The sequence below is a fragment of the Dysidea avara genome, chromosome 11, assembly GCF_963678975.1.
Source record: "Dysidea avara chromosome 11, odDysAvar1.4, whole genome shotgun sequence".
Taxonomy (NCBI): Eukaryota; Metazoa; Porifera; class Demospongiae; order Dictyoceratida; family Dysideidae; genus Dysidea; species Dysidea avara.
In genome coordinates this window covers 3,806,861-3,829,501 of record NC_089282.1, presented here as the reverse complement: position 1 = coordinate 3,829,501, position 22,641 = coordinate 3,806,861, and the positions used below count along the sequence as shown (strand labels likewise).

The 22,641-nt window shown below is 36.7% G+C and overlaps 3 protein-coding genes across 6 annotated transcripts; 2 read left to right on the top strand and 1 right to left on the bottom strand.

The window, feature by feature from the left end:
• The first annotated feature begins 969 nt into the window (after nucleotides 1–969).
• Nucleotides 970–3,726, top strand: LOC136238609 (V-set and immunoglobulin domain-containing protein 10-like). Of its 3 annotated transcripts, none has more exons than XM_066029173.1 (7): nucleotides 970–1,133; nucleotides 1,839–2,183; nucleotides 2,325–2,615; nucleotides 2,665–2,700; nucleotides 2,745–2,860; nucleotides 2,915–3,273; nucleotides 3,339–3,726. In XM_066029173.1, the coding sequence occupies exons 1-7, from the start codon at nucleotides 1,052–1,054 to the stop codon at nucleotides 3,478–3,480; spliced, it is 1,371 nt and encodes a 456-aa protein (XP_065885245.1). In that variant the 5' UTR covers nucleotides 970–1,051; the 3' UTR covers nucleotides 3,481–3,726. The 3 variants fall into 3 exon arrangements, with proteins under 3 accessions (XP_065885245.1, XP_065885247.1, XP_065885246.1); XM_066029174.1 differs by lacking the exon at nucleotides 970–1,133 and adding an exon at nucleotides 1,658–1,729; XM_066029175.1 differs by lacking the exon at nucleotides 2,915–3,273.
• Nucleotides 3,727–14,037: 10,311 nt separating this feature from the next.
• LOC136238202 (uncharacterized) lies at nucleotides 14,038–16,276 on the top strand. 2 transcript variants are annotated; one of them, XM_066028552.1, is made up of 7 exons: nucleotides 14,038–14,175; nucleotides 14,527–14,865; nucleotides 14,968–15,258; nucleotides 15,309–15,344; nucleotides 15,394–15,503; nucleotides 15,555–15,910; nucleotides 15,961–16,276. In XM_066028552.1, the coding sequence occupies exons 1-7, from the start codon at nucleotides 14,112–14,114 to the stop codon at nucleotides 16,094–16,096; spliced, it is 1,332 nt and encodes a 443-aa protein (XP_065884624.1). In that variant the 5' UTR covers nucleotides 14,038–14,111; the 3' UTR covers nucleotides 16,097–16,276. The 2 variants fall into 2 exon arrangements, with proteins under 2 accessions (XP_065884624.1, XP_065884623.1); XM_066028551.1 differs by having other exon boundaries at nucleotides 15,388–15,503.
• Nucleotides 16,156–21,819, bottom strand: LOC136238203 (uncharacterized). The gene is made up of 7 exons (XM_066028553.1): nucleotides 21,683–21,819; nucleotides 21,373–21,633; nucleotides 20,467–20,799; nucleotides 20,307–20,348; nucleotides 20,151–20,252; nucleotides 19,960–20,097; nucleotides 16,156–16,320 (listed from the first exon to the last, which is right to left on the bottom strand). The coding sequence occupies exons 1-7, from the start codon at nucleotides 21,765–21,767 to the stop codon at nucleotides 16,295–16,297; spliced, it is 987 nt and encodes a 328-aa protein (XP_065884625.1). The 5' UTR covers nucleotides 21,768–21,819; the 3' UTR covers nucleotides 16,156–16,294.
• Between the last annotated feature and the right edge of the window lie 822 nt (nucleotides 21,820–22,641).

The window sequence follows — 22,641 nt, the reverse complement described above, 5'->3', positions numbered from 1 at the left end:
TTCCAGTGAATTATGATTATAATTCTTTTTTATCATCATAAAGGGACTTTTAGGCGTCAATGTAGATGCTGGTATTACGAGACCGGGGATATTATGGGTTGCATAGCTTAAATGTGTGAAATCCTGCAGATTTAGGAGTAAAAGGATACGTATTCTGATCATCATAGATAGTGATCATAAGTCAACCACCTTCAGTGCTGGTCACTGTAAAGCACTAATAACAACAATAACACAATCTAATTGGTAGCTCCTTAAAATAATTAATTTGTCATGACATTGTAAGACTATCAATAATTGTCTTTGCACCACTCACTATGTATTATATCTAGTGCATATATAAAATCAACTAATCTGATTTAACTGATACAGAATCCTTGCTACCCCTTTCACATAAAATTTACCATAATCAAACATGAAATAGTCAATTTACAAGCACAGCATCTCATAATACCCCCATATGTCTTACAATACACACATCTACAGTGTGTCCAGAAAAGTGATCATATACAGACCATAACGTGGTGCAAAAATTTTTGGATAGTGTAGTTTATGCGTACACCTTTTCCTATTAGTAGTGTGAAATACCACGATTACAGTTTTAATTAGGTGCTTTGAAGTAAAGTGTCTCATAACTATATACCACCACTAGTACTCTACCGTGTTTGACTAGGAATCTTCTTTTTTGTGTTTGTGTGTGTGTACTGTTGAATGAAGCATAATTATTAATTTTTGCATTGTATATTTTGTCGCACATTTGGTTATGTGTGCTCCAGCAGGAAACAATAATGGCTACTGTGAGGATAAATTTAAAAGATCATCTGACTGATATCCTGATATCATAAATTAACAAGCTCAACAACATTGTTTTGATGGAAATGCAGTTGAAAATTCTCAAGAATCTTACGTGGAGTCATGCCCACCATTCAGGTATGCGCTGTATAATTATAGGACTATGCTGAGCCACGCCCACTTTGTCGGGATTGCATGCTAGCTACTCTTTGTTACTGCTTGTGGGTATGGCTAGTCCGCATGGTATCAAGCAAGCTCACTTATGGGAATTGTGGGCTGCTGCTGTAGCTACCTGTTGACCAACGTTCGGGTCAAATCAAGATTCGGTTCTGTAAGTCAACCAGGTCAGCAGCGCTGATACACTTATACACTGATTATGGGTCATATTAAACAACATACCTATACCTTTCAAACTTTAACTAGTTATATTTTTATGTTATAACATGGTATGGTCCACAAATTTGTAATGTAAAGCCAATGTAGATAATTCCATTTTGGTATTGATAACTGAGATATAACTGGTTTTGTAATGGGGTGTTGCTAGATCTTGCGCAAGCATGGGTACAGTTGTTGCCTTGATGGGATTTTAATTTTAACTATATATCTGCTATGTGCATTGCAGGTGGAGGTCCTCTTATTCAAGGATTACACAAATTACCTTTGTTTATATCAGTGCATGTGTAAGCACTCATTGTTTTTACAATTGTGGTAAGATTTCCTGGAATACAGATGTGGTTGATGACAATTGCACTAATATAGAAATGAGGGATTTCTACAAATTACAATGTGGACCTATGTGGTTTTTCATGAAAACTTATAAAGATTATAGGTGTGATTCATTTCTCATAATACATGATTACAATGTGAATTGCCAGATCAAAGATGTTATATAGAAAAAATAAATTTCTGAGAAAGTTTGTTTCCCTCATGGTTGTTATTGGTAAGTTGCATTAATCCAATCATTTCAAATGGCTAATAGATAATGTCCATACACACTTAGTTGTAGATTAGTATACAGAGGGAAATCATATTTTACAATATACATATAGGGATAGCAAAATCAACGTCAGTTTCAGTAGTAGTCTCAAGACCACCTATGAAATATATGGAGGAGGGTGCTCGTGGCACTATAGCAGCATGTTATCAGTCTACCACTGATACAACTACAGGGAAAGAATCAATCTCTCTTATAATAGGAAATATAACATGGTACTGGGTCAACACGACAACCAGTATACTACTACCCACCAGCAACACACAGAGTAACATATGGTCCAATGGGTTCATCCTTAGTGGAACGGATGTTAAATTACAGAACTCTGGAAAATATTGCTGTGTAGTAGGGCATGCAGGAAGTTGCACAGAAGACTCAACTACACAGCTTATTGTTACAGGTAAGCAATAATGGTGTAGTTGTGTTTCTGCTTTTTCATATGATGGATTGCAATACAATCGAACTAGCAACTGTTACAGTAGTATGTATTCTTACATACAACAATATTGCTTTTCACCGATTTATTTATTTGCACATGCAGCTCCTCCCAAATTAACCATTAGTGATCCAGTGGTAACTGCTACTCAGGGAAACTTTGCTCAGCTTACATGCAACTTTGTAGCTCCTGTTACAATTCCAATCAGAGTTCAGTGGTACCAGAATAGCACTTTGCTGTTCACCAGAGAAAAATACTCATACATCACAATCCAACAGAACCACTCCTACACGCTAGTAATCCAGAACCTCACAAATGATGATCAAGGAGACTATTATTGTAAAGCTGATAGCAATCTAAACATTCCAAAAACTGTGGGATTGATTTCCCTAATAGGTAGGTATATCTCGCATTGATGTCATAACCCTTTTGAAATTTTACGCAGTTTTGCCAATGTCAGTGGGAACTAATTCAAACAGAAGTAAGTACTTCTCTCTCTTTCTCTATTAATATTATCTTATGTAGCAACAGACCACACTGATTCACCTATCAATAATTCTTCCAGTATTCAGCCACAGAACAAGTCAATAATCACCATTATTTTAGCCTTCCCTAATGGAGCGGAGTGTCTTAACACTGATGTAAGTAGTGTGCCATATATGCACTATAATATCTTTTGTGATATTATTTAATAGTCAACTGGCCTTGATAATGAGTTTCAAACAACCATCATGAGTATATGTGAATGCAAAATTTTTTCTGTGACAAGGATTTCTTTGCAATGCGTAAACAGTTCACAAGCAAGTTACACACTTCTTTTAATTGGACCGGAAGTATTTGCAGCAGCTGCAGCACTTAATCACAGTATTAACAATGTGGAATATTTGACAACAGAAAGTGGCATACAATTTAGACTGCACCCTTCATGTGGACATAATGATACAAATATATTAATTACATCAATGAGTAATGATGATAGCAACATACGTATAGGCATATTTATCTCCATAACAACTATATTATGTCTTGTGATTGGAGTATTGTTAGTGGCACTGTAAGTATATATATATCCATTATTTCAACTCATTTAAGTAGTTATAATGCACATGTTTTATACAGGGTTATTATAATGTGGTGGAGACATAAATATCAAACTGATTATAATTCAAAGGAAAATCTGAACATGATAACAAATCAAAGGACAAGTATGCAATCTTCTGCTGGGGAGAAAACAGCTGCATACTACTCTACTACAGTTTAGCAAATAAAATAAACTGCAGTATATACACATCTATATAATATATATATATATATATATATATTAGCTGAATCAGTGCAAGACCTGTATACCTGCACATGTATACCATCAATTATTTTATTGAACAATGTACATAAATATGCACATACATATACATACATACAAACAACATACCATGCACATTATATATGTATACACTGTCCTTTTCTACTGCTTTATAAAACTGTACATGACTAGCTATTATTTATATGCTGCACCATGGCTTTCACACAGGCTCATCATCAAAATGGTCTGGAAATAAATGCATACACTTTAATTAATCATACAGTACGACGGTACTGTATAGTAGGGACCACAAAGGAGTAGGCGTGACCCATGAAATAACATCACCCAAAAAACCAGCCTCAATTTTCCCAGATGATGATGAAGCACTATTGGTTAGGTCAAACTAAGCCCAAAGAAGCTTTCAGATCGAGCTGAAGCGTCTTCAAAAAGTTGCTACGAAATTTTTTTTTTAAATTATCTAACAGAATTTTCTACTGACTGAGTAAATGACTGAGTAAGTAGCTGACTGATGCCTTCAGGCAAGCGTAAATTGAAAACAGCTAATGCTTTATATACGGGTGTGATTTTTTCACTGCTTGACGTCGCTTCAGCCCAAGAGGAGCCTTTTGGCATACCGCAGTATGTACAACACATTCTTCTTGGACTTACCAGTGTCCTCTTTGTGTCCCATTCATCTTTAAAAAAGTTGATTAGGTGGTAGCATGTGATGGCTTCCCTTCATAACAGAAATCCTCTGTATTTTTCATAGTAGCTATTTTGATTGCAGAGGTGATATTTGAACAGTTCTTGATTCGTACTGCTGTGTATCGGGTTGAACATAGCCAACAACAAAACGTAATGGATATACTTCACTTTTCAGATGATAATTGATATAACTGGGATGTGCAGCACCATTTCTTTCTTTCAGTATGCAAGGATTGCAGAGGTGCTTTTTGAATGGTGCTTGACCTGAAATGCTGTGTAACGGGATGAACATAGCTGACAATGAAGCGTAATAGATACTACACTTTTCAGACAATAATTGATATAGCTGGGGCGCACGGCACCATTTCAGATGCTATATCACGTATGTGATTTTTTCAAATTACAATTGCTTTACAGCCTACTCTATCTACGATACCAATTGACTAGCATGTAACAATTGGTTTTAAAAAACAAAATGGGTATGACAAAAGTGGTTGATATTAATCTGCCAAAATCTGCCTGCAAACTAGGGATTATAGCAGCATGAAGCACATCTTTCAGCTAGGGAAATGTAAAGGAATTAAGGAGACTGTAACATAACGGTTACTAGAGCTGCATAAGCAACAGTAATAAATTATGTAAATATTGCTGGGTAGTGCACTAGCCTACAACAACAATGGTAACAATCAATACTAGCACACCCACTATAGATCTCCAACATTATCACTACTCTGTGAGCTATCTGTTCTGTTGTTTCCTTATACTGATTGTACAGATAAACATTTAACATCACTTCACATGTACATGACACACGTAGCTACCACTGGTGTTCCTTGTGGAGTCACAAAAGTTGAAGATGGCACTGAAAATTATATATAGGATTGATTTAATTACAAAGGTTCACAATACAGAGTATAAATAATACTATTTTGTAGTCATAGTTTGGCAATAATTATTAGCTAAATGTTGTTTTCAGCTGTGCATGTCCTTAGTGTCAATACTTACATTGAGAACTAGAGCTAGTGTAATTGATCTCAATGACTCTAATAGACACCTTGTTAGTGAACAATGTAGCATGCATCCCAATGTACTCAGCATTATAATGCTCCACTATCCTTAGGTTGTACATTGTGAATGTAGTAAGTGATTTGAAGAAGGTTGAGTGAGGTATGGTTGACGTTTGATCCACTCACTGGTAATCCATCATTACATAATATCACAGTATCATGATCATCAGGTGATGTGCTGACTATCCAAGTCAAGTAAAATGCAATAGTTGAACTGACGAGGACTGTTGTATTATCAACTGTGAGTCTTGAACACAACAGATACCTGTACACCAACAGATACCTGTACACCAACAGATACCTGATTTCCTGTGTGGGCAATTTCATAATTTAACTTTGCTGGGCTATATCTTTTCAACGGTTTTATCAAATCACTCAACATTTATGGTGAAGATATGTTAGGCTATGGGGATTAATTTGCACTAAAATGGTAGGTTCTGGCTCTGCTGGGTTTTTTTTTCGAAAACACAGTTTGATTGAAGCAGTGTAGTGCAATTTTGCTGCAAAAAGTTTATTTTGTAACAAAACTCAGTTTCTTTTAATCATTAGTGTCATTGTAATACTTCTACCTGTTTAGTTATAATAATTAATGGCTACTAATTTCCAAAACCAATTGTGGCTCAACCAACCAAGGCAACTGAGTGATTGCGCATTGAAATCAACTGAGCAAGAAATGCAACGCTGCAGAGTTTCTGTGGCTGTTTTAAGGTCTAACCTTACTCTGTAATATGCTTCATACCAAAGTAAGATAGTTTTCTTGGGATTGGTGATCTTTGTAGCTTGCAGCAGAAATCTATGAAATTACCCCACACATGTTTCAAGTTTTGATGTCTCCAAATGTTTTGTGTCATACCTCCCTAACAGCTTTGCCAAATCGCTTGCAATTTGGTATGCATAGTGATTGTTTTGATTACAAGTTATGAATGTGAAAGCAAATGAGTACACAGAATTTTCAACTAGAGTGTAGGGACCATAGCACATCGATAAAAAGTACTGAAACAAGCTGGAATAGTGCACAATATTAAATCACAGTAAATTTGAGTAAAACCATAAGAAGTGTTACGTATATCTCTACTGTGCTCTTTCAGTACTTTTTATCGATGCGCTATGGTCCCTATACTCTAGTTGAAAATTCCAAATTTTCTGTGTAGCTACTTGTTTGTAAATATTATTCATTATTATGACCGGTGAACCCCATGCATACCACATTTGAAATGGTACCGTGTACCCCAGCTATATCAATTATCGTCTGAAAAGTGAAGTATCCATTACGCTTCGTTGTCAGCTATGCTCAACCCATTACACAGCATTTCGGATCTAAAACTGTTCGAAAAGCACCTCTGCAATCCATGCATACCAAAAGAAATGGTGCCACGCACCCCAGTTATATTAGGCCACTCCAAATAAATTCTCTGTTTCCCGTCCTGGACTAGGCCATATTTGCATGCGGGCGGGCGGTCCATTTCCATTATTTCATTATAAGATTGGCTAGCTTTTCAAGCCATTATTTGCCTGGCACAGCCAAAAAGGCTGCATAAAAGCATGCTTAAGCTTGTTCCTTCTTTGTAAGTTGCAAAAACAACACAAACGTGAAGTTTGTGCTGACTTGACAGCACTGTTGACACGTGAGCTGACACTGTTTCAAGATGGCTTTTACTGAGCCTATCAGTATGCAAGAATAACCGGAAAATAACGGAATAATACGGAATAATGGAATATTTAGAGCTGGCAGTAACTAGATGCGGGCGGTGGACGGGAAGCAGAGAATTTATTTGGAGTGGCCTTAATTATCGCCTGAAAAGTGAAGTATCCATTACACTTTGTTATTGGCTGTGTTCAACCTGTTACACAGCAGTAGGAATCAAGAACTGTTCACAAAGCACCTCTGCAATCAAAACAGCTACTATGAATAATACGGATGATTTCTATTACAAAGGGAAGCCATCACGTGCTATCGCCAAATTGACACTTTGCGTTGTCAGCAAAGATAAATGGGACACAAAGGAGGATGCTGGTAAGCTCATGAAGAATGCATTGTACATACTGCGGTATGCCAGAAGGCACCTCTCAGGCTGAAGTGACGTCGAACAGTGAAAAAATCAAGCCCGTAGGCTTAGCCATTATTGAGTTACGTTTGTCTGAAGGAATCAGTCAGGCAGTGTCAGTAGAAAATCTATTAAATAAATTAATTTTCAAATACCGTATCAACTTGTTGAAAGCGTTTTGGGTCGATCTGAAAGCTTGTTTGGGCTTAGTTTTACCTAACCAATACTGCCTCATCATCGTCAGGGAAAATTGAGGATGGTTTTTGGGTGATGTTATTTCATGGACCACGCCTACTCCTTTGTGGTCCCTACTATACAGTACAATTTTTTAGTAAGGTAAACTGGGGCAATTTCATAGATTATCATAGTACTGTATGATAATCTATGAAATTGCCCCAGTTTACCTTACTAAAAAATGTATGGATAGCGTTGTGGATGTGAAAGAGTGGCTAGTTTATTGCAAATTCTATACAGCATGATGCCTTGTTAATCACCAATAATTATATTGCATTATGCATGCAGCCATTTGTGTACTGAATTAAGTAATCTGTGAACAGTGTGAATGCAAGTAAAACATGCCACCGCCTCCACAAAACCAACCAGCTCAAGGCATTAACACTTACAATTACAGATGTTCTTTAGGCCAGCAGGTGCCTCAGTGAAGCTGTCACTATATACATAGCACAATAAAGCTACTGGCATTGACTTTGTAGTAAAATTCTGCTCTTAGAATAGTTCCTGTGGGTTGCTGCTAATTATGCTTCAGTATTAGCCTTGCTAAATGCTTAAGGTTAGGTAATTAGTTTGTAACTATCTATACACCTCATGAAATGAAGTCACTGCTAACTATTAGCTGCAGCACAGCAATAATAGCTAGCTGGGCCGGTGCATACTAGTTAGTATGAATAAAAGTTTCACAGTGACAACCTTGACAACTAACCTCGAATATATACTGAAGTGAGTCACTTTCATAGCAGCTGTAATCCCCATACACAGTGTTGCTACCAGATGGAATCACCGAGGAATCACTACAGCCTGTCCTCATTCAGAAACCAAAACACTCGAATCAACCTGTGTTCTGTTATCAAATAGCCACGTGTAATTAGTATCCCATCCAAAAACAGCTTATAGCTGTAAAAAAAGTACGCGTCCAAGTAAAGCAGAGTTAACTGCGACAAAAAGTAATGATATCATAATGCGGCCATGTGCGAGGTGTGCAAGTTGTAAAATTAATATTAGCTAATCAGATAATACAATGTTATTGTTAAAGTGTTAATGAGAACTATGTGATGCTGCTAGTTTTTAAGTGTGTGAGCATCTTCATAAATGCCACATAAATTTAATTCTCAATAAAGCAATGTGTATAGATTCTCTGATAGTAATAAATAGTTTGAGTTTGGCCACCTTTCCTGTATACAGCAATGCTACGAACAAAGGAAAGGTGGCCAAACTCAAACTATTTATTACTATCAGAGAATCTATACACATTGCTTTATTGAGAACTAAATTTATGTGGCATTTATGAAGATGCTCACACTTAAAAACTAGCAGCATCACATAGTTCTCATTAACACTTTAACAATAACATTGTATTATCTGATTAGCTAATATTAATTTTACAACTTGCACACCTCGCACATGGCCGCATTATGATATCATTACTTTTTGTCGCAGTTAACTCTGCTTTACTTGGACGCGCACTTTTTTTACAGCTATAAGCTGTTTTTGGATGGGATTTCAATACTTTTGTTAGAATAAGCAATGCACTGTTGATAACAGTAGGTGAGTTTCCATGGTTTTGACAGAAACCCCAGATTACAGTGACAGAATATTAAAATATAACTGTAATTTTAGTAGCCAGGGCCGCCCACATTGGGGGTAACTGGGGTATTTTGCCCCCTGCCACAGCCCGAAAGGGGCCACTTGAATACCTGTTTAAAGAAAGATCGATATACTCTAATAGAGCAGTCAGGATCTAGACCCTTCCTTTCCCCTGGGCCCCTCTTTAACTCTTTTCCATGGGCCCTCTAATTTCTCTGGGCGGCCCTGTTAGTGGCATGCAACTGCAGTCAACTAACACCCATTTTAACTAGTAAACCCTTAACAACACTTTGCCTTTCATCTTGTACTGCATTGAAACCGGATTCTAGACTACATGCAAAACTTCGATGCTTGTGGCTTTCCATGTAAAGGATCCATAGGTCGCCATGATCTCTTTCTAACAAAAGCATAATAAACCAGCTGTAAAATCTGCAACAGGCCATACCTTCCTTCATAAAGATAATAAGACTTGTGGGAATAGCAGCTACCTAATTTCCTTTCCATTCAAAGGTTTTCGTCCGTCGCCGTTATCCCTAGTCACGTGGGACATATTATATATATAATACCTATACCCCTATATGGCAGCGCGACACCTGCGAAATTTATAAACTGCGCAAATTCACAGATTCGTCGGTTTTGCAATTGAATTCGTCCGTTTTGCAGTTAAATTCATCCGCAACAAGAATGGCAGCTGGAGCAAACACGAAAACATGATGTAGCAGCTGCTATAAGAACTTGTTCAAGTACAACAGTAGTAAACAACTCTTTATAAGGCAATAATTCTTCTTCTACAGCCTATCCAGCAACATTCCAAACTCTACTACGCCATTCGCGATGGGTGTGGTCACTCGCGAGCAAGTTAATTAACTTGTCAGACAGCTATCAACTTCGTGTACTACCAGCTCCAATTACTTTCTAGTGTCTCAAGTGTAACTCTCCATAGCGTAAATAATTCATCTCTTAATGAACTTGGAGCCGTTTTGTTTATGACGAATTGTAATGCAAACGCGACGAATTCTATTGCAAAACCGACGAATTCAATTGCAAATGGGACGAATTCAATTGCAAAAACCTGTAATATGTCATGACAGTGAACGCTGGACTGCGATAAATGTACGTTTAAAAATGTGACTGAATTGTAATTTTAAACAGGGGGTCCACTCAGTAACCAAATAGCTACTGATTTTCAGTGGAGCCTTGTGAGCAAAAGAAGAACATTACAAAACACAAATACAACTAAAGATACAACACCAAAAAATAAACATGCACACACACAAAGCCAATGCAAAGAAATAATACTTAGCTAATGCTAATAAAATATTTTGAAAGATGAAAGAGTATTAAGTTAGCCTCCACAACAGTTGATTGTAGATTGTTCCACAGAATTTAACACACCCAGGACCTTTTCCCAAAATTGGTATACACCCTTGGAATAAAGAGATGATTGGCATTACGGCCAACATGACCAGTCACATCTTTAGAGTATCGAAAAATATCTTGTAAATTGCATGATGGAGAAAATTCAGTTGTGTATAGCTATAGAAAAGTGCGAATCTCAGAAACTTATTCTGGATTGATAGATTCCTCTACCTGTATAGAATAGTAGCTGAAAAGAAGAGCCGAGTCCATAGTGATAGTGGCTGGTGAGTTATATCTCGAGCCACATTTCCTACTGGTACTCAGTTTTGTGTGGGGTTTTTCACCGTCAAAAATTCTAATCAATGCAAATTGATCATTTTTCGTTCCACGCATAATAGTTTGTTAGTCTAAAATTAGATGATTATGCTGTATTGTTGAACCATGGATGAAAAAGAAAACTTGTAGCTTTTTTCTTTAAATTAGCTGGCTTTGTGAAACAATGGTTTTCATTCAAACAATTCATCCATTCAAAAAGTTAATTTAGTTAGCTATATGCATGCATCCAGAAATTAAAATTGCATCATTTATTATAGGGATTGTTCATTCATTATTTTCAGCATTTTTGCAAGAGTACAGAGAGTACACTAGGAGGGATGGGGTAAATTCACCTGTATACACTTTTAAAAATACATGCACCATATAATAATTTATATTAGCACTATAGTGTTTGTTTAGAATAAAGGTTATACATAGAAGTTCCACGAGTTGCAGCTAGAGTCTGAATGACTGCTTCAGGAACTTGTTACATTGCCAAGCAGTGTAAGCTAGGCTCAAAATAATCAACATTTTGGCAGTACCTATATACAAATCAGAGGATGAAGCAGGTACTGATGTAAAACCAAAATATCAACCCTGTGCAGTATAGCGTCAACATTTTTTATGGTACACTTTTAGGTAGGCGGAAGAGGGTAGCTAGCTAAAGAAGTACTCTCATATAATATGTGAAAACCGGTCTTATTGCCCATGTCAGCAGATTCAATTTTTCACCCAGGACACAAGGCTACATGAATAAACTATTCCACAACCAAAATCAGCTAGACTTGAGTGGTCTGGTTTTGCTGGCTACTTTTTCCAAGCCCAGTGGCAATCTGTGCATGCGGTGTGGGGCCTTAATGGAGCTCTGGTCAGCCTGGGGATGACTGTATGTGGCTGCACAGCTCTGTGTTGTTGAATAAGTACCTCTGCTGTGAATTTCCTTTCATTTTAGCCAATTTTGAGATCTCAATGGCCCAAAACTTGGCCTGGGTCATCCCTACGCCTTCCTTTGCACAGTGGATGCTGTGGAAGGTAAGGAATTGGTGCAAAACGTGTGAAAAGTTGGTACACATAGCTTCAACCATTGGCAAGCCACAACACACTAAATACTTAAAACTGGCATTTCTCAATACTTTTAAATAGGCGATAAGCCCAGTTTTCCCAGACTGGGTCACATATGTTATAGTTAAACCCCGCCATGAGTAGGATATTGTAGTTAGCAACCAGAGACCGAGGTGATGATAACTAAATATCCTACAAGTGCAGGTGGGAGTTAGCTAATTGGCTTCTATCCCACATTTTGAAGCAGTCAAGTTTGCAAACAACATGTTAATAAGGATAGATAAGCATGCCAGTTGTGTATGGCTTCAATTTTTGCTGAACTTGTAGTTTTATAATGTGTAAGGCTTCGATTTGCTTTGATTGCACTTCTTTCAACTGAATGTGTTGTCTTCCATATATGCACCGGGTATCATTCCTGGGGTTTAACTACCATAACCATATACTCCCAGCCTCTTACTTTGATGTAGGGCTTCAGTGGGATAGAAGCTTGTGAAAATGCTGGAATTAAATTAAACCGAACTTATTTATTTATTTATTTTAAAAATTTAATATCCTGCATCATCAGCACAAAATATGCTACAAGTATGTGAAGCTAGATTGGATTATTAATGCATACATGTGACCAGGCTCGTGATAACCAGAACACATAATTATTAGAGCTGGGCAGCACACATATTATAAAGACGGTACGGTTTTTTATAAAATATCACAGTACAACTAACTATCACGGTATTTGGTTAACACAAATGAACACCTTCACACATCCAGTTAAGTATAGTAGTAATTTGTCTTAAGTGACAAGTGTATACAAACAGTACCAAGATTCCAAGAATCAGATATAAGTTCATACTATAAGAAAAGAGAGGGAGTGTCTCACTCTCACAATACCCTATATAAATGCTCTGCACAATGATTGCTCTACATATTGTGAAAGCAGAATGGTGATTTAGTGTAAATGTGCCGATATGTATACCGGCATTTTACAGTTTGCCAGTATAAAAATATTTGTTCGATATCGATACCGGTACAAATAAAATACCTTCATATCGATTTTATACCGGCCAGCTCTAATCATTATAATTGCCTATACTATATATAACTTTAATTTCTAACATTTATAATGGCATGCTCCAAATATTAAATGTCTAATTGACTTTGTATTGCAAGATATACAGATGCAGATATTCCATCCTGTTGTACTGAAATAATTTATTAATGCTTTACAGCACAAGTGCTGAAGGTCTGTAGGACACCTGGTCCTACAGCCTGCTCAAAGACTTTAGCTACTTAAGGTGTGTTTGAAAAGTTGGAGAAAGGAGAAAAAATCCATGACTGGACCTAGGTAGCCTCGAACCTGCAACCATCTGATTTACGCTCAAACACTTACAGGAGTCTACCAGGTGGTCAGGATGTTTTCTCCTTGTTATTTTCATGTAACTATATCCATAGGAATTCTAGAGAGTAACTCATTATCTCAAAGTACCCCAAGTAGAACCAAATGGACACTAGTTTATTTATTAATGCTTTACAGCACAAGTGCTGAAGGTCTGTAGGACACCTGGTCCTACAGCCTGCTCAGACTTTAGCTACTTAAGGTGTGTTTGAAAAGTTGGAGAAAAGAGAAAAACTCCATGACTGGACCTAGGTAGCCTCGAACCTGCAGCCATCCGATTTACGCTCGAACACTTACAGGAGTCTACCAGGTGGTCAGGATGTTTTCTCCTTGTTATTTTCATGTAACTATATCCATAGGAATTCTAGAGAGTAACTCATTATCTCAAAGTACCCCAAGTAGAACCAAATGGACACTAGTTTAACTGCATATAATGGGGTGCATGTCATGCCTACATATACATGCTCACAGGCCTGATCTCATGCAGTTGTTGATATTTATAGCATAATTATTTGGTATGTGTTACATGCATCTAAATACTATGTGCATGTTGGAGGTTCTCTATTCAAATATAACAAAATTGATAAAATTATTTGTAATGACTGCAAGTGTAAGCACTTCAAGTGATCACAATTATGTACATATGGTAATTGAGTTTAATGTGTGGTTGACCACAATAACACTAAAGACAGTTCTATATGAGTTGCTTTGTTGTTGGATCTACTGTATGTGGTTTTCACGAAACCACACATTACCACTTTGTTTATACATAAACCTATAGATAGAGTTTATTTCTCACTATGTAGTGATAGTCAGATCAAGATGCTATATATAGGAAGAAAAATTAAGGTTTTGAGAGAGTTTATCTTCCTCATGGGTGTTATTGGTAAGTTGAATTAAATAATTACCCAATAGCAGTTCAACTTAGGAAATATATACAGGTAGTTAGTAGATGTATATACCCTAATGGTAAGCTCTTGGCCACAGTTATGCATAGCAAACAAAGCATTATATTGAAGCTATAACCTAGTTAAAGATAGTTACAGAGCACAAATTGAGGTATAGCACATATATAATAGCTATGTATTCTATCACTGGAAGGTGATAAACATGGTGTATAAATATATACAGCTAGCTTGCACACAGTGACAACACAGTATCCATATATGGAAGAGATAAGATCATAATTCCCTACAACTAAATATGTACATAGCATACACTATACTACCCCTTATAGGTATTGTAAAGCCAGTTTCGGTAGTAGTTTCAAGACCACCTATGAAATACATGGAACAGGGTGCTCGTGGCACTATAGCAGCATGTTATCAATCTACCACTGATAGAACTACAGGGAAAGAATCTATCTCTCATCTTAGGGGAACTACGGCATGGTACTGGATCAACACAACAACCAGTATACCACTACCCACCAGCAACACACAGAGTAACATATGGTCTAATGGCTTCATCCTTAGTGGAACAGATGTTAAATTACAGAACTCTGGTAAATATTGCTGTGTAGTAGGGGATGCAGGAAGTTGCACAGAAGACTCAACTACACAACTTATTGTTACAGGTATGTAAAAGAGCAGTAACTGTATGGTCAGCTTTTTTTTATTTAAAAGTTATGCTAAGCACACATTGTGGTTAATTATTCTCAACTACTGTACACATACAGCTCCTCCGGAACTGACCATTAGTAATCCAGTGGTAACTGCTACTCAGGGAAACTTTGCTCAGCTTACATGCACCTTTGTAGCTCCTGCTACAATTCCAATCAGAGTTCAATGGTACCGGAATAATACTTTGCTGTTCACCGGAGAAAAATACTCATACATCACAATCCAACAGAACTCCTCCTACACACTAGTAATCCATAACCTGACAAATGATGATCAAGGAGACTATTATTGTAAAGCTGATAGCAATCTAAATGTTCCTAAAACTGTGGGATTGATCTCCCTAATAGGTAAGTATCTCTCACATTGATGTCATAACCCTTGTGAAATTTTTACTCAGTTTTGCCGATGTCAGTGGGAACTAATCCAAACAGAAGTAAGTACTTCTCTCTCTTTCTCTATTAATATATCTTATGTAGTAACAGACCATACTGATTCACCTATCAATAATTCTCCCAGTATTCAGCCACAGAACACATCAGTAATTACCATTATTTTAGCATTCCCTAATGGAACGGAGTGTCTTAACACTAATGTACGTTGTGCATTTGTATGCTATTAATATCATTTGTACTATTATTAATAGTCAACCAGACTTGACAACGAGTTGCAAAATAGCATCACAACTCTATGTGAATGCACAAGTTTTTCTATGACAAGGATTTCTTTGCAATGTATAAACAGTTCATATGCTAGTTACACACTTCTTTTAATTGGACCGGAAGCATTTGCAGCAGCTGCAGCACTTAATCACAGCATAAACAATATGGAATATTTCACTACAGAAAGTGGCATACAATTTAGGCTACATCCTTCATGTAGACATGAAAATACAACTACAATTGTATCACTGAGTAATGACGACAAGAACATACATGGGGGCACATTTATCTCCATAACAATTGTATTATGCCTTGTGATAGGAGGATTAGTAGGGACACTGTAAGTATATGCAACAATCCAAATAGTTAGTATGTATTTATTGTACACAGGGGTGTGATGTGGCGGAAGCTTAAAAGACAAACTGCAAAGGAAAGTCTTGAACTGAACATGATAAAGAATCAAAGGACTAGTATGCAGTTTTCTGCTGGGGATAAACCAGCTGCGTACTATTCTACTACAGTTTAGCAAATAAAATTAACTGCAGTATACACACATCTATTAGCTGTATCAGTACAAGACGTGTATACCTGCACATGTACCATCAATTAATTTATTGAACATTCAATGTACAACTTGCCATGCATATATACGTACACAGTTATTTTCTACTGTTTTATAAAACTGTACATGACTACTTATCATTTATATGCTGTACCATGGCTTTCACACAGGCTCACCATCAAAACGGTCTGGAAATAAACACAACTTAAATAATTTAACTTACACACAAAAGTCATGACGCATTTGTATCCAATTATTTACATGATTCACAACTTTAAAAGTTTATGCTTGTAACTGCATGTTGCTTAGATTATTAATTAGTTTAGAGTATTATTGTGATGCTCGCGTTGTGCCTTTCTCCTGCACATTAATAGCTGTATTTATTGCAAATTAATCAATTGGGTAACCCACTGAGCAAAATTTTGCAGAAATAGAAGTTAGGCGTTTTAGAGTATAGACAAAACTCACTAGTGGCTTGTACTGTTCACAGTATACGATACCGCTCAAATGTAATGTCACACTCACTCGCACCACTCGATTGTGAGTGATTAAAACACTTACTAATTAAAGGGTGTGACACCCGTTTCCTTCACAAGTATTCATCCCATTTTGTATGGGAAGAATACTTGTGAAGGAACGGGTGCCATTCCCTTTAATTAGTGAGTATTTTAATCACTCACTATCGAGCAGTGTGAGCGAGTGCAATGTTACATTTGAGCAGTACTGTATATATATATATATATATATGTACATGAAATAATTATACCGCCATAAACAAAGTTATACATATATTTGCTATCTATATACACCATTTGCAAATACACATATTCTACTTTTTCATCATACCACAGGCACCCTCGAAGAGTGCAGTGGGGTAGTGGATTATGGTTGACTAAAATATAACAGACAGCCAGAGACCAACATAACAGCCAACACAAAACCTGAAATCGATTTGGAATAGAATTACAAAACAATGGAGCACCTTCACAAACAGTTCCCACCACCTGTCAGTCGTCATACCAAGTCATAAAATCATCACCATATAAGTCACCATGCTGTAACCCGAGGCATGGTTTTGCAAAAGGGGTGGGAGGTGGAGGGACTGGAAGGCGGGCAAGATGGTGTTCAAAAATTGAAAAGGAAGGCGTAGGGATGAATTAGGCCAAGTTTTGGACCATTCAGGTCTCAAAATTGGTTAAAATAAAAGGAAATCCACAGCAGAGGTACTTATTCAACACCACAGAGCTGTACAGTCACTTACACTCATCTCCAGGCTGACCAGAACTCCATTAAGGCCCCACACCACACATACGGATCGCCACTGGGCTTGGGAAAAGCAGCCAGCAAAACCAGACCACTCAATTCTAGTTGATTTTGATTGTGGAATTAGATGGTTAATTCATGTAGCTTTGTGTCCTGGGTGCAAAAATCGAATCTGCTGACATGGGTGATAAGACCGGTTTTCCCAGACTGGGTCACATATTATAGTACAATGAAGTGGGGGAGGCCAGGGTATTTGGCATTTAATTAAGTTATGTGTTGATGGTTTAGTGGTGGACACATGCTAACCCCAAAGTAAACTGTGAGGTTTTAAGGTTTGTTTGAAGTGCCAGCCACTTATTTCAACTGTATAGCAGTAGTAAAATGCATTTAAAACCTGGCAAATATGAGTACTGTATAGCCTAAATATTTCAAGGGGGAAATTTTCGCTGATTTCGTGGTTTTGGGGGTTATCAGTGAAAATTTTAGCCTTGAAATATTTAGACCTCCATATAGTCTAACACATTTTGGGAGTGTTTGCAAATCCGTGAAAATTTTATTGCTAGCAACATTGCTCAACCTCAAAATATTTGCCCCTCGAAATATTTAGGCTATACGGTAGCTTTTACTTGTGGTATATATACATCCACCTTACAATGACAATTATGTATTATTTTTGTCTTGCAAATGTTACAGTTAGTTCTTTATTGTGATATATGTTCATATCATGATATAAACCCTGGTGATATATGATATAGAATTTTCTATATATAATATCGTGGCGCACTATTACTATTGTACATAGGTCGACAGTTTTCCCAAATTCAGTCACATGATTATTGTGCCATTATCCCAGTTTGAGTTGCAATGGTAACCACATGCAGAGAGTCACAACTATATTTCCCAGGGGACAAGTAATGTGGGTGTGTCTATATGTAAAAAGTGTACCTTGTCTTTATACTGCATAAGTACCTAATAAACCAACAACTTGTAACAGCTCATCACCACCAAGCCATGTCTTCAAACTGTTTTATTAATGTATACCTGTTCTTCACACTGCTGTGACACCATGGCACATACAATGGCAGCAACTGGTCAACACGATCATCTTCACTAGTGTCCAACTTCAGGAATAAAGTTCTAACTTTGATTTCTTTAGCTCTTCAATGAACACATGTTCAACCTTTCGCACTCATCTCAAGATCACCTGATGATTTTATAATCCAATCCTACCTATATATGCCCATATAAAACATCCCCATTTTCTAAGTCGGTTAAAAACCATGCCCTCGGATCTTCATGATCCACAAAGAATCTCATGCTAGGTCATTAACCAACACATAAAATCTGTGGTAGGCACCAGCCTATTACGCTGGAATAATTTTCGAACATCAAACATGATTCTAGCATATATAACAGGCAGTAAAAATGCATCTCATAGTAAAAGATTTAGTTACTCTAATACAGTAGTACCTCTAATTGAGGAGCAGGTAGCCTTTGACATGATTATTTTGTCAGAGTATGTTAAGCATATGTTTCACAAATTGATTAAATTTTATTCCGTAGCATTACCCTTTTACTTTTAAATAGTTGCTTGCAGGCCAAAATCTCACTGAGGCATAAATTTTAAGCACAAGTAGGAGTATAACAGACAGAATTTTAAACACTACAGCATAGTTAGTAAAATTAAAAATGTAATAGGGTGGTGCTTAATCTGTGGTGGGAGGATTAAAATTATTGGTTTTAGATGTTAATATATGGTAAACATTACAAACCACTGACATCCCTTACATAAACAATCTCATGATTCTCTGAATTACCACATTATTATTAACCATGTACCACACAAACACAACAACAATAGCAGCTTCTTTTAATTTATACTTTGCATTTAAACCAAAGCATTAACTCTCAACCATGCTTGTAGCTTATATTGTACAGGAAGTGACAAGGACAGTTACTGTCAAAGCAATTAACGATAAAGGTGCGCAAATGTGCGCAACTGCAAAGAAAGTCGAAGAAAAGAATTGAAACTCATAATCAAGAGACACAGTCGACATTCAACTATATACTGTACATATCATGTGTGTGATTTTTTCGAATTACAATTGTTTTACAGTAATTATTTATTTACCCTTTAATAATTGATCTACCATACCAACCGCAGTGTTGGGGGTAATGCGTTACTTATGTAACGAGTTAAGTAATATTAATAATTTTATTACTACAAGGAAAGAAGTTACCATATAGCGGGTTTTTACTGTGCCTATATTTATCACGAATCTTAAAAGCATGACACAAATTTCCACGAATGTAGCTATCCGCAAAAATGAAATCCGCTGATTTTATTATTTCAATTAGTAGAAACGCATTGAAAGAGGAGATGGAAGCATTGTTAAGCAGTTATATATATGGCTGTCAAGATATTATGGACTCCTATCATTGGCGAGGAACTTACTTGTGGGGATGTGTGTCTCAAAATCATTACCTATACTTGTTAAAGGTAAATTAAGGACTGGCCATAATTAGAAAAAATACTGGGTTACTTATTCAAGGTAATATGGTACCTTGTGAAATGTCTTCTCTCAAACCATCTTGGTAAAATTCATTGTTAGTTTCCTGCTCAGGTAGCTGACTATGAGATTCTTGTTTAGCTTCTGTCAATCGGTCTCTGTTTCGTGTTCGGCAATAGCATATGACTAGAGCTGCATAAGCAATTGTAATAAATTATGCAAGCATTGCTAGATAGTGCACTAACCTACAACAACAACGATAACAATCAATACTAGCACACCCACTATAGATCCAACTATAGCTCCAACATTATCACTACTCTGTGAGCTATCTGTTCTGTTGTTTCCTTACATTGATTACACAAATAAACATTTAAAATGACTTTGTAACACATAGCTACCTGTTGGTGTTCCTTGTGGAGTCACAAAAGTTGAAGATGGCACTGTGAAATTTCAAAAAATATATACATAAAGATTGATTTAATTTAAAGGTTCAAAATACAATTTATATAAGAAAAGCCGTTTTCAGCTGTACCACATGTCCTTAGTGTCAATACTTACATTGAGAACTAGAGCTAGTGTAATTGATCTCAATGACTTTAATAGACATCTTGTTAGTGAACAATGTAGCATGCATCCCATTGTACTCAGCATCATATACTCCACTATCCTTAGGTTGTACATTGAAAATGTAGTAAGTGACTTGAAGAAGGTTGAGTGAAGTATGATTGACATTTGATCCACTCACTGATAGTCCATCCTTACGTAATATCATAGTACCGTGATCATCAGGTGATGTATTGACTATCACAGTCAAGTAAAATGCAATATTTGAATTGGCAATGAATGTTGTATTATCAACTGTGAGCCTTGAACAAGTTTGATTGCAGATACCTGGAAGTATATATAATGCTATAAATATGTTGTTTGTGAGCACTAAATGTATTATGGATGTAAAATAGCAGTTGTTTATCACATATTTATAATATTCCAATCAGTATTACAATGCCTTGTTCATCACCAATTGTATGTGCATGCAATAGTATATTTGAGTAGTAAATAAAATTACTCAAGGTTAGTAGTGAAATATGCCACTGTCTCTGCAAAACCAGCCTAAGGCATTGACGTTTACAAGTTTTATGATGTTCATAGGTTTCCATTTGGACCAGCAGGTATCTGTAGCTGTCACTAGAAACTATATAGCACAGTAAAGCTACTCAGAAGCATACTGTAGTAAAACTTTAGCTGCTCTTAGAATAGTTACTGTGGGTTGCTGTGAAGTATGCTTCAGTATTAGTCTTGCTAATTGCTTAAGGCTAATTAACATTAGGTAATTAAATTGTAACTATCTATATACCTCGTGAAGTAAAGTCACTGGCTAGCTAGCTATCAGTTGCAGCTTAGCTTATAACTATATAGCTAGTATGAATAAAAGTTTCACAGTGATATTATAGCTTGACAACTAACCTCGAATATATACACTGAAACAATTCACAAGTGAGTCACTTTCATAGCAGCTGTAATCTCCATACACAGTGTTGCTACCAGATGGAATCACTACAGCCTGTCCTCCTTCAGAAACCAAAACACTCGAATCAACCTGTGTTCTATTATCAAATAGCCACGTGTAATTAGTAGTGGATGGTGAATCACTGCAGGTTAGTGTTCTGTCTTCATCTATTGCTTTACGCTCTACCTGACATCCATTAACAGTGATGGTGAACGAAACTATTGGAGACAATTCGTGAAACCATACAAAGTCGAAGGAGTGGCTCACCGATTCCAAGCAGTATATATTTCATTAAAACTAAATCACCTCTACTTAATTTCATCTCATCAGCAGTTTTCAAACATAGGTACATACAACAAGACGATGGTTACGAGTAAAACCGTACACGCTAAATTAGATTTGTGTAGGCGCTTATAAATTAACTACCGCGCTAGCGCTATTAGCTACTTCGTTTTTTCACCTGCTTATCGTCGAGACGTCAACATTCACGATGGCGCGGCCTGATAGCTAGATCATATGCAGACTAGCTAACTAGAATAAGTTTTCCCCCGTTTATGTACTGTATTATGTATTATTGCATATCACTGAGGAACAAGCCACCACTGCATGGGTCTATTTATCATACTCCGGTAGCTAGCTACGTTCCTCACCGCCCCGGTGGAGGATCCCTAGTAGGATAGCTAGCGATTTCAAATACGTAGCTACACACCAGCCATCAGTTTCGAAATTGTAGCTGCTAGCTAAACTTATAGCTAGCTATACCGTGGCTGTAGATCTTCTTGTGCTGTTGCATCAAAGATTATGGATGAGCTCATATATAATATAGAAGTGATCAGTTTGTAGAACTTTTGAGCATAGCCATATGACTGGATTCTAAGGAATTCAGAGACACTAACATCATGTACATGGTACAGTATCTTATTTGTATAGCATATACAAGTTGGACTTTCTCAATACTTTGTATTAGATAGAACTCCAGCAACTGTCCGGCATGGTGTGCAGACACATGCATATTCAGGCTGTGGTATTAACACTATAATAACTAAAAGTGACTTATTGAGTCAGTGTCTTTCTTGACAAGATGTCACATAAACTATTTAGCTATGCACTATTTTGATTATTGTACAGCAATACACACATATAGGTGATGTAAGCTAACATTGATCCTTCTTCTTACAACTCCATTACATTATACACAAAACACATTGTTATAGTATAATGATGCA

Coding starts and splice junctions, on each gene's coding strand:
- LOC136238609 (XM_066029173.1), top strand. CDS start 1,052: ATGGGAATTGTGGGCTGCTGCTGTAGCTACCTGTTGACCAACGTTCGG. Junction 2,861..2,914: donor CGGAGTGTCTTAACACTGAT/GTAAGTAGTGTG, acceptor ATTATTTAATAG/TCAACTGGCCTTGATAATGA. Junction 3,274..3,338: donor GGAGTATTGTTAGTGGCACT/GTAAGTATATAT, acceptor TGTTTTATACAG/GGTTATTATAATGTGGTGGA.
- LOC136238202 (XM_066028551.1), top strand. CDS start 14,112: ATGCTATATATAGGAAGAAAAATTAAGGTTTTGAGAGAGTTTATCTTC. Junction 14,176..14,526: donor CTTCCTCATGGGTGTTATTG/GTAAGTTGAATT, acceptor TACCCCTTATAG/GTATTGTAAAGCCAGTTTCG. Junction 15,259..15,308: donor GGGATTGATCTCCCTAATAG/GTAAGTATCTCT, acceptor ATTTTTACTCAG/TTTTGCCGATGTCAGTGGGA.
- LOC136238203 (XM_066028553.1), bottom strand. CDS start 21,767: ATGTACCTATGTTTGAAAACTGCTGATGAGATGAAATTAAGTAGAGGT. Junction 21,634..21,682: donor ATATATACTGCTTGGAATCG/GTGAGCCACTCC, acceptor TGTCTCCAATAG/TTTCGTTCACCATCACTGTT. Junction 20,800..21,372: donor TTTCAGTGTATATATTCGAG/GTTAGTTGTCAA, acceptor ATATACTTCCAG/GTATCTGCAATCAAACTTGT.